This window comes from Carassius carassius, chromosome 21, assembly GCF_963082965.1.
Source record: "Carassius carassius chromosome 21, fCarCar2.1, whole genome shotgun sequence".
Lineage (NCBI taxonomy): Eukaryota > Metazoa > Chordata > Actinopteri > Cypriniformes > Cyprinidae > Carassius > Carassius carassius.
Window position 1 is genome coordinate 31503658 of NC_081775.1, and position 15932 is coordinate 31519589.

The 15932-nt window shown below is 35.1% G+C and overlaps 1 protein-coding gene across 1 annotated transcript in view; it reads right to left on the reverse strand.

Annotated features, from left to right (window-relative positions):
* fbxl17 (F-box and leucine-rich repeat protein 17) overlaps positions 1–15932 on the reverse strand; it is a 192951-nt gene that overhangs the window by 120448 nt on the left and 56571 nt on the right. Inside the window, exon 6 of the mRNA XM_059504312.1 lies at positions 2030–2137. Within this exon, the coding sequence (XP_059360295.1) occupies positions 2030–2137 (108 nt within the window). The remainder of the gene's footprint in view (positions 1–2029; positions 2138–15932) is intronic.

The following is a 15932-nucleotide window of genomic DNA, read 5'->3' on the forward strand; positions in this document are numbered from 1 at the left end:
GTTCTGACTTAATGAAAAAACTAATACAAAAGACAGCAGCAGATAATAAAATCACAAATTTCAAATTAATGTAAAATAAAAAACTAAAAACTAAATTTTAAGTATTAATACTCTGTATTGGCTTTTAATAGTACACATACAACTAAAAACTATAATAGGCACTAAAATCAAATTAAACGAATCTGGTCATTAAGTTTTCCTCCATTTAAGAGAGCCGTATAAAAATTCAAATAAAATAAAATTAGACGAAAATTTTGAAATTAAAAACGTATTAAAATGACTAAAACCAAAATTAAAATAAATGTAAGCTAACTAGAAATATTAAAATAAAATGAATAAAAATTAAAGCACATTAAAGGGTTAATTCACCCAAAAATGTAAATTCTGTCATTAATCACTCACCCTCATGTAGTTGCAAACCCATAAAACCTTCGAACATCCTCAGAACACAAATTAACAGAGATATTTGTTAAAAATAATTAAACGACAGAATTATCATATTTGGGGTGAACTAACCCTTTAAAATAAATTAATACATTGAAAATGAAAACTATCTCAAGTATCTAGTATCTCAATGACATTAAATAACTTATGATGGGTAGAGAAGCAGCTAAACGAGACGCAGCACGGTTTTCAAACACTTGATCATATAAAACATCAGCTTTAGAAGGTGAAACTAAAGCAATCAGCTCAAGAAGTTTCCTCAGTTTGAGAGAGTCATCGTCTCACATCAGATCTCTTCAGGGCTTTATAAATATAACCCACACCTGAGAACGGCCTGAAGCTTTGATGATCTGAATAAGAACTGTCCCTCTGGTGGAGAAGCCAGTAAGTGAAAATGGAAATGTGTGTCCAAGGAGAGACAGAGCTGGGACTTCATTTAAATAACTATTGTGCCTGCTGATGCCACCAGCTGAATTGTATAATGTAATGATATCTTTAGAAACTCTCGCTGCTGCAGGAACCAGCAACTCCACACACATCAACTGAATCAGCTACAGAACACTGACAAATGATTCCTTTGAACTGAATCATTAAAATGATTCATGCGTACATGACTCATGCAGTCTGAAGCACACAAAACGTCTTATGCATGGAATGCCTGGAAGACCTTTATTATTAACTTAAACTAAAATGATCAAAAATCCTCTTGACCAATTGAAATAAGGAGAAATAAAATACAAATATTAGATGAAAAACTTAAAATGTAAAACTTAACTAAACTTCAATTCAATTCAATACAAATTAATAAAAATATTCTATACTATATAAAAATATATTTTTTAAACATTAATAAAAACTACAGAAGTAAAACTTGAAACTTGAAAAACAACATTTAAAAACTAAAAACAAATAAAATTACTTAAAACCTTAATCAAAGCACTAAAAATAAATTAGAATGTTTAAAAAGAAATTTTACAAAAACAAACAAATACAAAAATATATATAAAAAGAAAAAAAGCACAAAATTATGATGTGCTTTTCAGCAGATTTCAACAGATATTATATTATATCATATTATATAAGATTAGATTATATTATATTATATGATATAAGATTAGATAAGATTAGATTAGAAACAACAAACATTACAACATTTGGACTTTGAGTATAATGTTTAATATTCAACATTGTAATAAAATATTATATAATGATAAAATCAATAAATACATGACAGAAGCATGTTGGATATAATTTCACTGAATTTTAGGTTCCTGATGGCTTAGTTTGCGTCTGCAGAAGACGCCGATGAGGACAAATTGGGCCAAAAAAGAATATCATAGTTTCCATGCAGGCAATTACTGCTGCGCCGGTGAGCTGAAGATAACTTTCTCTCATTAGCATGCTAATGTGCAAACAGCAGGGTGTGCTGGATCTTCAACATTTCACAATTCACCTCATTACACATTAATGAGATTTTAAAGTGAAGGCAAAATAAAAAATAACTTGTCTTTGTGAAGTTGAATCAAAGCGGCTCATTAGCAGGTGAGTCGCTTCAAACGTAACGATTCACTCGTACATCTCTTACCCGGGTGAGGTGAATGACGCCCTGAGACGTCACAGAGCAGCCCATGAAGCCCACGAACTGCAGATCTGGACAGTTCTCTGCAAACGCCTGCACCGACTTATCAGTCACCTGAGAAACACAGAGGAATAAACACAAGTCAAAACACAGAGATGATCTCCTAAACATTGCATGCATTATGTTTTCCCTGTAACTTGGACTTGAACCAGTTCTGGCCACAACTGAGAATGTCAAACAAACGAACGAACAAACAAACAAACGAATGCATGAATGTATGAACGCACAAACGAATGAACGAACGAACGAACGCACACACGAATGCATGCATGCATGCATGCATGAATTTATGAATGCATGAATGAATTAACAAATTAACGAATACATGCATGAAAGAATGAATAAATGCATGCATAATTGAAGTACGAATGAATGAATGCATTAAATTAATGAATGCATGCATGAATGAATGCATGAATGAATGAACAAATGAACGCATGAATGAATGAATACATGCATGAACGAATGAATGAATGCATGAGCAAATGAATGAATGCATGCATGAACAAATTAATGAATGCATTCATGAATGGATGAATGAAAAACTTAATGAATGTATTGACAAATTAATGAATGAATGCATGCATGAACGAATGCATGCATGAACGAATGCATGAATGAATGAATGAAAAAATGAATGAATGAATGAAAAATGAATGAATGCATTAACAATTTAATGAATACATGCATGAACGAATGAATGAATTAACAAATCAATGCATGAATCAATAAATAAATCAATGAATGAATGAATGAGTGAATGAATGAATGCGTGCATGCATCCATGCACAAATGAACGAACAAACTTTTATATATTATATATGTATACAGAAAAAAGCCCTAATTTCAAACAACCAATACAGGAGACGTAGAACAAGTGAACGAATGAACAAATGAATGAATAAAATTTTATATTATATATATATATACAGTACAGACCAAAAGTTATGACACACCTTCTCATTCAAAGAGTTTTCTTTATTTTCATATTTATTTTCTTTATTTTTATGAAAATTGTAGAGTCACACTGAAGGCATCAAAACTATGAATTAGCACATGTGGAATTATATACATAACAAAAAAGTGTGAAACAACTGAAAATATGTCATATTGTAGGTTCTTCAAAGTAGCCACATTTTGCTTTGATTACTGCTTTGCACACTCTTGGCATTCTCTTGATGAGCTTCAAGAGGTAGTCACCTGAAATGGTCTTCACTTCACAGGTGTGCCCTGTAAGGTTTAATAAGTGTGTTTCTTGCCTTATAAATGGGGTTGGGACCATCAGGTGTGTTGTGCAGTAGTCAGGTGAATACACAGCTGATAGTCCGACTGAATAGACTGTTAGAATTTGTATTATGGCAAGAACAAAGCAGCTAAGTACAGGAAAACGAGTGGCCATCATTACTTTAAGAAATCAACAGAGATGAAAAATCATTTAAGAAGCAAAGATATTATTATTATTTTAATGAAAGGCGCAATACCATGCACTGATAACAATTAGAATCACATTAAGATCAGAAACATGAATTATGAAATTAAATAGTTTAATAGACTTAAGCTACAATATATACATAAAATTGCATATATTACATTAGATATGAGAGATGATATATGATCTGATATATGATCTGATATATTATATAATTTATTAGATATGATATGAGATACAATATATATATATATGATATGACATATGATATCATATATGATATATATCATACATGATTATGAAATGATGATATGATATATTATAAATAATATTATTTAAAATATTGCACTGAATAACAAGCTATATCTTATTTAACATCTGTTGGACTTTAATAGACTTATATATTCAATATTTATATTAAAATTTAGATTAAAACTTAATTGCAATAATATTTATAATATTCTAATTACTGGATATTTTAATATTATGCATAGTTATTATATTATATTATAGCACTGAACCAGTAAAACAACTTTTGGACAATGGATTGGAAGTTATAATTTTTTTTTATAGTTGCAATATTGTAATTTTAGAACTATATAATCAATGTGCATAACATAATATAATATATTAATAGAATAGAATAGAATAGAGTAGAATATTGTACTGATTGATTAAACGCATATAAGAACTTTCATGGAAATGTTTATCTTGCAACCAATCAGCTCGTCTCCTCACTTTGACCTCTGACCTTATGCTAAAGGAAGATGCATTTAAATCAAATTCCCCCGGTGATACAGATTGGACTGAATCTGTGCTGATGCGACTAACGGCTGAACAAACTCAGTAAGAGAAGCGTCCTCTCCGTCAGCCGGCAGGGTCAGAGGTCAAGCGCTGCCCGTCACATTCACCTGAGCACTTTCCCACTCTGCTTTATTTACACAGCACTCTGATGTGAAAACAGACTGGTGTTTGAGTCCATACATCACACGGCTTCTGCTGCCTGTATCTTAAAGGTCATCTGAGCGAACGAGAGAAAGACCAGCGGCTCATCCATCTTAAGACATCAGGGGAACTTGCAGCTTTAGAAGATCTCAGTGACCTCTGCAGGACATCCATCCATCTCTCCAGCCCTGACTCTACAAACACACGCAGGACTGAGACTGGATATCCACACAGATTTCACCATTCAGACCCATTCACATGCATGCAATTCGATTCAATTGCATTGGTGCACATTTATTAGTATATTGTGATGTTTTGCATTACTTTAATGAGAATTACAGGGAAAGGTGTTAAAATAATACAAAACAATGCAAAAAATAAATAAAATACATTTTAGCCGTTAGGTTTTTTATATCCATGCTTCATGAATATTTCACCAGTAAATGAACAATTTAAAAAAAATTAAAAAGTTTGATGCATTACGTAAATTACTTTTTTTATTTTTATTATAGCAAAAAGACTTTGATTGTTTTGTCATGAAAAGTATGCAAAAGATGGCAATGCAAACCTTATGTTATTTCTATTATTATATTGCATTTTTTTTTATTACCACTACTATTATTATTTTCTTACAATTTGTATTATGATTCATTTAAATCAGCATAAATTATTAAATCACATACTGCATTGTTATATGCAGAATATATGTTATATGCACCAAACGTGCTGCGTTTGGTCTCGTACTCTATCGCATACGTTGTCAAGTGTTTTGTGCGCTTGCTTAGACCTGTGTTGTGATAAACAGTAAAGTGCGTTCAGCTGAATTCAATTTCCATTTTGTCGGGTTTAAAAAAAGATTATTATACTGCGGCATCCCTCCAGTTAAGCCCTCCTCGTGAGAAGACCGAAGAGTATAAAGACCATCGACTCCACCGGGCAGGGAATATAAGTATTGTTTTGATTAATCTCTTTTTCTTTCTCTTGTTTAATTTCTGTTTCAGTTGTTTTTTGTTTTTAACCAAATCTTACGATGTGTTTCCAGATCCCTACTATCACTACCACTCGCAAACCACACATCACACAATGTAAACAGCTCAATCTTAACAACCTGCACACTTTGCCTATATCTGCTAATACACTACTTTCTTTTTCTATTGGTCTCTGGAATTGCCAGTCTGCTGTAAACAAAGCCGATTTCATTACTTCTATTATTAGTCATTCAAAGCTTAATCTCATGGCCCTAACAGAGACCTGGATCAAACCAGAGGACACTGCTACACCTGCAGCACTCTCCAATAATTTCTCATTTTCCCACTCCCCCCGTTTGACTGGAAGAGGTGGAGGTACTGGTCTGCTCATCTCTAATGATTGGAAATTTAATTCTTTACCATCTTTGGGTATCAACAGCTCCTTTGAATCTCATTAAGTTACTGTTACCTACCCTCTTAAAATACATTTTGTAGTTGTCTATCGACCCCGAGGACCACTGGGTAACTTTTTGGATGAATTAGATGTGTTGCTCTCAACCTTTTCTGAGGATGGTACTCCCCTAGTTATGCTTGGAGATTTCAACATCCATCTAGATAAACCTCTGTTTGCTGATTTCCACACTCTGCTTGCCTCTTTTGATCTCAACCGAGTGTCAACTACTGCTGCTCACAAATCAGGCAACCAACTGGACCTTATTTATACACGAAACTGCTCTACTGATCATGTTCTGGTTACTCCACTGCACACGTCGGGTCACTTCCTCCTCACTCTTAACCTCAACATGGTGCCTGACACTTCACTTACTCCTCCACATGTCATCTTTCGACATAACCTATGCACACTTTCACCCTCCCGGCTTTCTGCAATTGTTTCATCTTCACTTCCTTCCCCTAAACTGTTTGCATCTTTGGATGCTAACAGTGCTACTGATACTTTCTGCTCCACTCTTACATCTTGTTTAGGCACTGTTTGTCCCTTATCTTCCAGGCCAGCCCGTAATACCCCTTCTGCCCCTTGGTTATCTGATGTTCTACACAAACACCGTTCTAAGCTTAGAGCTGCTGAAAATCCAGAAATACTACTGACCTTAATGTGTATCAGTCACTCCTATCTTCCTTCTCTGCTAATGTCTCCACTGCTTAAATGACATACTACCATAACAAAATTAACAATTCGTCTAACTCTCGCATGCTTTTTAAAACATTTTCCTTACTTCTTTGTCCGCCTCCTCCCCCTCCTGCTTCATCTCTAATAGCTGATGACGTTTTTCATTAATAAAATTAAACACATTAGTGCACAATTTTCCACACCAGAATCAGTCAAGCTCATATCACCAGCAAACATACACTCATTCACATCCTTCTCTTCACTCTCTGAGGCAGAAGTCTCAAAACTCATCCTCTCTAATCACCCTACAACTTGCCCCCTTGATCCTATTCCATCTCATCTCCTTCAAGCCATTTCTCCTGCAGTTGTACCTGCACTCACTCACATCATCAACACATCCCTCCACACTGGTGTTTTTCCCTCATCATTTAGACAGGCACGTATATAACCCAACCTTAACCCATCTCTTTTAGAGAACTACAGACCAGTTTCCCTTCTTCCTTTCATTGCAAAAACACTTGAACAAGCTGTGTTCAACCAAGTCTCTACATTTCTCACACACAGAGGTGGGTAGTAACGAGTTACATTTACTTCGTTACATTTACTTGAGTAATTTTTTGGGGTAACTAATACTTTTCGGAGTATATTTAAAGATGGGTACTTTATACTCTTACTTGAGTACATTTTTGGGAAAAAATCTGTACTTTTACTTCGTTACTGTGGGCGACGCTCCTCTCGTTACTTTATCTTAATGCAATAAATGTTATAATGCTTCAGTTTATTCCAAACGCGCCGTCTACTTTTCTCTGGGCAATGAGCGACGCTCATTCGTGAATGATTCATTCTTTTGAGTCAATTCTGTTCAAAGGCTCGATCAAACCAATTGGCAAACGACTGAATTGGTTCATGAATCAGTTTGAATGAGTCGTTCAGTTCGCTGCCGCACGCGCTGAGCGTCTGAAGCGGTTCACACAGAGTTGTAACGTTTAACATCAGCAGCGTTGAAAACGTGGCTATGGAACTGCACTGAATTGAAAGCAAATCTGCAAAGGCTATTATTTGCTTGCGATGGAGATCCTTATTAGATGAACACCGCGTGTGCTGTCTACTGTTTAACAGGTAATAACTTGGGCTACATTCGATTACAGTACACGATACCACTGTGATATTAGTTTGTTGTACGTGTGTGGCTTATAACAGAGGGGAGTCAAGTTGAATGCAGCTTCCAAAAGACAAAAAATAGCCGATTAAGATTTTATTAATTTTAATACAATCACACCGGTGCGAGTACGTTCAGCAAGTCATATCATCAGCTGCTAAATTCAGATCTGTGATTGTTTGCTGGTGCTGAGGCAAAGATAGATGCGTTTATACAGCGCTGCGCATTATAACCAATCACACATGATTCTTTTGAGCTTATTAAAGCATTGGCCAATCAGAGGCGTTCAGATGAGTCATCGCTAAAATGCCATCGCTCGCTGACTGAATACCTCTTTCTGGCGAATTCTCTCGTCAGAAACAACAAAGTGCAGATGTGTGTACGAATCTGTAAACAGGATATTGATTTCACAGTGTTAACAGTTTCAGTGATTTTAATGGGAGTTTCTGAGAGTGATTGAAATCTAGACTGTCAGTGAAAATGATCTTTAATAATGTAAATGTTATTTGCTCTCTTTCTGAACAATGAAAGATTAGTAGCAATATTTATATCACATTAACTTTCAATGTTACATTCACATTTAATATAAAGTCAGTCGTATTAAAAATATGTTAAGGCATGACACCTATATCTGTTACTTAAGTAAACAGACAGGGTTTTATAATAAATTACATAAATTGGAGTAAAGGCTGATGAAATATATACATTTATACATGCACACATACATTACATACATTTTATCTATATATCTAAATAAAAATAGGCTCAGTATATATGACCCAAAGTAACTAGTATCTAACTACTTGAGTAGATTTTTTATCCGATACTCTTTTACTCTTACTCAAGTAACTATTCAAGACTAGTACTTTTACTTTTACTTGAGTAAATATTTCTAGAAGTACTTTTACTTTTACTTGAGTAAATATTTCTAGAAGTACTTTTACTTTTACTTGAGTACAGTTTTTGGGTACTCTACCCACCTCTGCTCACACACAACAACATCCTTGAAAGCAACCAATCTGGCTTCAGAAGTGGACATTCAACTGAGACGGCCTTGCTCTCAGTTGTTGAAGCTCTAAGACTGGCAAGAGCAGAATCCAAATCTTCAGTACTTATCCTGCTTGATCTGTCCGCTGTTTTTGACACGCTTAACCACCAGATCCCCCTATCAACCCTACTGGCAAAAGGCATCTCAGGAACCACACTCCAATGGTTTTAGTCTTACCTATCAGATAGGTCCTTCAAAGTATCTTGGAGAGGTGAGGTGTCCAAGTCACAACATCTAACTACTGGGGTGCCTCAGGGCTCAGTTCTTGGACCACTTCTCTTCTCTGTCTACATGGCATCATTAGGTTCTGTCATTCAGAAACATGGCTTTTCATACCACTGCTATGCTGATGACACTCAAGTCTACCTCTCATTCCATCCTGATGATCCGACGGTAGCTATTCGCATCTCAGCTTGTCTAACAGACATTTCTTCCTGGATGATGGACCATCACCTTCAACTCAACCTTGCCAAGACAGAACCGCTTGTGATTCCAGCTGACTTTCTCAGACCACATTGCTAAAACTGTCCGATCCTGCAGATTTGCTTTATTCAACATCAAGAAGAACAAGCCCTTTCTTTGGGAACATGCTGCACAATCCTTGTTCAAGCTCTTGTTCTGTCCAGGCTGGACTATTTCAATGCTCTCTTGGCAGGTCTTCCAGCCAATTCTATCAAACCTTTAAAATTAATTCAGAACGCGGCAGCAAGATTAATTTTTAATGAGCCAAAAAGAATACACATCACACCTCTGTTTATCAATTTGCACTGGCTTCCAATAGCTGCTCGCATAAAATTCAAGGCATTGATGTTTGCCTACAAAACTACCACTGGCTCTGCACCCATTTACCTAAATTTGTTACTTCAGACTTATGTGCCTCTGGAAGCTTGTGTTCTGCAAGTGAACGTCGCTTGATTGTGCCATCCCAAAGAAGCACAAAGTCACTTTTACGGACTTTTAAATTAAATGTTCCCTCCTGGTGGAATGACCTCCCCAACTCAATCCGAGCAGCTGAGTCCTTAGCCATCTTCAAGAATCGGGTTAAAACACATCTCTTCCATCTTTATTTGACCCTCTAACTTTAACACTCACTATTCTTAAACAAAATCTAACTACCTTTCTAATCTTTTTGTATTCTATTTTCTTTTCATTTATTATGCAATTGTATGTGTTTGTTTGTGGGTGTGTGTGTGTGTGTGTGTGTGTGTGTGTGTGTGTGTGTGTGTGTGTGTGTGTGTGTGTGTGTGTATGTGTAAAGATCTCTAACACTAGCTTGCTCTATTCTTTTTTTATTCTATCTGTTTTCTTTTTATTTATTATATTATTTAAAATCCCATGCTACGTGTACTGTGTTAACCTAACTGAGACTTGTTATAGCACTTATATATCATTGCTCTTTTTGTTGTTTTTTGATTGCTTCCACTGTCCTCATCTGTAAGTCGCTTTGGATAAAAGCGTCTGCTAAATGAATAAATATAATGTAAATGTAAATGTAATATGCATGGTGTATAAATATTTGGCCAATAAATAAATAAACAAGAATTTTGCTGATCATTGATGCATTACATTCATTCATTAATTTATGTTATTTATTTACTTGCATTATGGCAACAAGAATTGGTAGGAAATGTGTTTTATCCTGATGGAAATTATGCAAAAAAAATCTAAATTATCAATGATCCTTAACGCTACAAATAAACACTACAATAATTTTTTTTTATGCAACCTATAATTTCTTATTTCTTTTGATCTTGGGCTGACATAGTGCATGTATTTATCATAATGCTCCTTTCTAGAGTTATTTTTTCTAGCTGACTATCAACTTTATAGACATTGAATGTGATTTCTGAGGTAAAACACTAAAATGCTGTAAGCTGAAACTTTCATATCACAAGTAAAAATTCACAACGACTATTCTGATTATTGGACAAGAAGTGCCACATTATAGCAACGTTTGGTTATGTTTTGTTTATGCATCGCCTGAAAACAGCAGAGATTGATTCTTTGGATTTAGGACTGGAGCTCAGAGTGTTTGGCAGCTCGTCGTCTTCTCTTTAACACTGTGAACTCAGTAAAGCAGCAGTGGGTCTGGATGTGGTCAGTAATGTGGCACAGCTTTGGACGGTGAACTGGGCTCAGAACAGAGAAGTGAACAAAGGCCTGCCATTGTTCAGCGAGTCACAGCGGCCACAGCCATAATTCATTCACTTTAACTGTTCACGCACCTTTATTTCCACTCATCAAAATTCCTAAATCATGACAATCATCATTTATTTTGAGACTGAATGATTGGAGACATGTTCAGGTTGTATTTCACCTCAACAAGCAAAAGGAAATGATCTTTACATTAGGAAAATATTTTTTATGACTTCATGATTTGTATTTATTTATTTATTTTTGCTTTTAAAATTATAGCTATATCATTATCACTGTTTTGTTTTGGTAATAATTTAGTATAAATTAATGAACACTTCATTGCATGCTTAAATTGCTTTTAAATTGCAAAAAATTTTATGCAGTTACTTTGTTTTGTTTTTTGCATTTTGATGAATGAGATTCAGATGGAAATATACTTTATTATTATGAAAATAATACAAAAAATTATTTAAAAAAAGCATTATCATTATTAAGAATAATGCTATGACTTTATTGTTTAAATTATCATAGCTATCATTATTTTTATATAATTTCCATTATGATTCATTGAAATGAGCATAAATTTAAATCTCATTCTGCAATGTTTAATGCATGCTGTATAAATATTTTGCCAATACAATTATTCAATAATTCGAATTATCTAATCTAAACACTGATGCATCACATTAATAAGAATTTGTTTAGTTTTTACATTACGGCAATGAGAACTGGAGGGAAATGTAGTTTTAACAATCACTAAAATCATGCAACAATGCAATCAGTTATAAAATATTAAAATAGTGGCTTAATTTTTTAATGCAAAATATAAATCATTATTTCTTCCTTTTGATTTTGGGGTGACATTCCTTGGCTGGTTTTGTGCACAGAAAACACACTCAAGCAGAGAGACTTAAAAAAGAAAAGAAATACACAGCTTAAAAAAGGAACAAAAAACTGCAGAAAAGCAGGTGTGTGTGTCTCCGTAAACATGCACACACTGAAAGCAACAGTTAAACATCTGCCTCTCATTCAGACTTTAAAGAGCGGCTCAAACCTTCACACAGCAGACCATCCATCTACAAAACATCGACAGTCTCCAGAATCTGAATATTGCACATGCGGTCATAAGAGTGCAAGACATCGACCGACAGAACGATCCGGACACAATCACACAAACGAGAAATAGATTACAGAAGCACACCACCCATTCATTCTCATTACTTTATTCAGGGCTCATAACAAGCAGACGTTCTAACAGCCAATTTACTGCCGCAAAAGTGCGTCTCTAAAGCATCACAGAAGCCGTCAAAAGTGCTGATCATCTGTTTTCGCCTGCACTTCATGTCGCCACCCACCACGCAGAAAGGCATTCTGGGAAATGGGAATAAATTTATCAATGAGATGGATGTGGGTCAGCGGGACGCTCATCAATCAGGCTAATTGTGCTGCGTCCATCGGAGAGATGCAGGTGTTTACAAGCCCAGCGAGCCCGTGTCGTCTACAAGACTGATGGAGAATCACTGGGAAACATATAATGAGCCCAAAAAGAGTCAAACTGGTGCACATCATTATCAGGGCTACGCTTTCCTGAAACAGACCTGCGTGAATACAGACGAAAACTTCTAATTGCTTCCCTACACACTTTATTATTGGGTTGTTTGTTTACTTAATAGGGACCATGCATGTTAATGAACGTGAGTATCAAATACAAAATGTAAAATAAAAAATGTAGATTATAGCAGCATAGATGGGGTACAAACAACTAAAATTGAAAACTTAAATATAATTATTAACTAATATAAATGTGTGGGTGTGTTTGTGTGTGTGTGTGTGTGTGAGTGAGAGAGTTTGAGTGTGAGTGTGTGTGTGTGTGTGTGTGTGTGTGTGTGTGTGTGAGAGAGTTTGAGTGTGAGTGTGTGTGTGTGTGTGTGTGTGTGTGTGTGTGTGTGTGAGAGAGTTTGAGTGTGAGTGTGTGTGTGTGTGTGTGTGTGTGTGTGTGTGAGAGAGTTTGAGTGTGTGTGTGTGTGTGTGTGTGTGTGTGTGTGTGTGAGAGAGTTTGAGTGTGAGTGTGTGTGTGTGTGTGTGTGTGAGAGAGTTTGAGTGTGAGTGTGTGTGTGTGTGTGTGTGTGTGTGTGTGTGTGTGAGAGTGTGTGTGTGTGTGTGTGAGAGAGAGAGTGTGTGTGTGTGTGTGTGTGTGTGTGTGTGTGTGTGTGTGTGTGTGTGTGTGTGTGTGTGTGTTTGTGTCTGTAAGTCCGAGTCTGAGAGTGTGTTTGTGAGAGATTCCAAGTGTGTGTGTGTGTGTGTGTGTGTGTGAGTGAGAGTGTGTGTGTGTGTTTGAGTGAGAGTGTGTGTGTGTGTTTGAGTGACAGTGTGTGTGTGTGTGTGGGTGTTTGTGTGTGTTTGAGTGTGTGTGTGTGTGTGTGTGTGTGTGTGTGTGTGTGTGTGTGTGTGTGTGTGTGTGTGTGTGTGTGTGTGTGTGTTTGTGTCTGTAAGTCCGAGTCTGAGAGTGTGTTTGTGAGAGATTCCAAGTGTGTGTGTGTGTGTGTGTGTGTGTGTGTGTGAGTGAGAGTGTGTGTGTGTGTGTTTGAGTAAGAGTGTGTGTGTGTGTTTGAGTGACAGTGTGTGTGTGTGTGGGTGTTTGTGTGTGTTTGAGTGTGTGTGTGTGTGTGTGTGTGTGTGTGTGTGTGTGTCTGTAAGTCCGAGTCTGAGAGTATGTTTGTGAGAGAAGTCTCCATAGACCGCTGAGGACACGGTGGTGAACTTCCATTTTTGAAGGAATTGTCCCAGAAAAAAAAAAAAATATATATATACTATATACTATACTATATGCTACATTTTACACCGGACTGCATCAAAAACGAGGGTTAGTTCAGCGCTGGTGTTGCAAAGATTGCTTCTGAAAGAGGGATCAATATCAACGCTTTTGTGCACAAACGAGCTTCCAGAATGATCATGAAAAGGAATGTGGTAGATAAAAAATTGCGTTTGGAAGAAACACCTGTATGCCGCGAGTATCAGCTCTCGTCTGAGAAGGGAGCAGGGTTGCCATGTTTTCACAACAAAACCCTCCCAATTGCAGCTCAAAACTAGCCAAAAAGTTGCCCAATCATTTTTTTCGAGGGGGGTTCACTGAATTTTTTTTTTTTTTAAAGTAAATATCATGTTATTAGGGACGATTCAATCTATTTCTATTTATATCATTTATATTTAATAATTATATTTGATTTATGTTTAACTTTATTTCATTTGTTTTCATTTTATGTATAATATTATTTAATTTATTCAAATATATGTTTCACATGCCATCACATTCACCCCATTATTTAAATATAATTTATTAAAGAATTTTTATATTAAATTAAAAATGTTTTTGTATTTTTGTTACATTTAATTTTCCATTTTATTTTATAAATGACTCGTGTTGGATGCAGGGTTGCCAAGTCCATGTTTTTTTCCACGGACTTGGGATACTTTTAAACTATTGCTGTGGGTTTTGTTTCCCCCTTTGGATTAAAGGTTTAAAATATTGCATAAATTGGATTGACATACTTTGCATTCTACCTATGATTAAACTACACTAGATAAGTTTAAGTTTTGTGAAGGAGGGCCACTGGTAGGAAACTGTATTTGACTGAAATGTGTTAGTTATGTCATGCAGACTTGGCAACCCTGGCTGTATGGAGCAACAAGTGAGATTTTTTCGGCACCCCAATGCAATCCCACCATAGTCTGTGCTATATTTGTTTGTGCTTGTGTTTTTTGACTCATTGATTTTTTTCATCAAAATGCACAAAAGCACTTCATTTTACAAACCAATTGACTTATTCACTCTGATTGTGCTGCTTCAGATTGCCGTCCATCACTCGTATAAAGTGATGTATTATACTGCTTCTTGTAAAAAAAGGCTTGATCTGGATCCGACTGAAGGCACTCGAGACAAATCTGAGGAAGGAGGAGTAATAAAATGGTGCCGTGGCCAATGAAAACTACATTTAATCTCCGGATTGTTTGACCGGGTTATTGGAGCGCCTATTGTTTGATTGTCATGTCTTTTTAATAACTTAATTCATTTCCGTTGGAAAGGCTCAATACGGCAGAGCGCACTTGATTCATTTCATTTCTGGCAGACTGTGACGACTTTGATTACCTGCTTAACCTTCTGACTTTACAGCGAGTTTTGCATAAATAAATCAACTCAGACTGCAGCACCAAATATTATTCAGACACCAGATATCATTTTTGATATTTGTTTACTAGTGGCTGCAGGACACTATAGTTCATTTATGTACATGAGGATAGAAAAATAAAGTGAACTGTGACATATTATACCTATAAAATTCTTCATACACTGGACTACCAGTAAAATTGATAAACCAAAAATTATTCAGATACCTTGAGCTGATTAAGTTTTGCATAAGGGTTTTTTCTTTCATTGCTAATGCAATCTTTTTATAGCACAGACTGAACAAAATTAAGCATTGCTTGGTAATTGGTTGAGCTAAATTGGTTTTATCTAATTGTGTATTAAATTTAACCGCTGACAGCTATTCAGCAGAATTCATTACATACCTTTCTATCAAAGTTATCTAATAAATTGTGATAATGTGAGAAATGTTGAAGGTGTCTGAACAAATTTAGGTTTGACTGTATATAATATCCACTTAGATCATGCAATAATCTCAGTATTGTTGCATTTTTTTTTATTTTATTATTATTATAGTGTACACTTCTTTTAATTTAATGTAAGCCTATACCAAATTTTATTTAATTTAATAATGTAATTTTAGTGTTTTAATCTAATTTTAAATAGTTTCAGTTAATTCCATTATCTAGTTTTTAATTTAATTTATTTTAATTTAATTATTTATTTGCACTTATCATAACATTTAATTTAATCAACACTTTATTTCATTCCATTTAAAAATTAACTTTATTATTTTATTTACTTTTTAATTTTAATAATCATTTGTTTATGCTTCATTTAATGTATACTTTAATGTAATATACACTTATTTTATTTTTAATTGCATTTTTA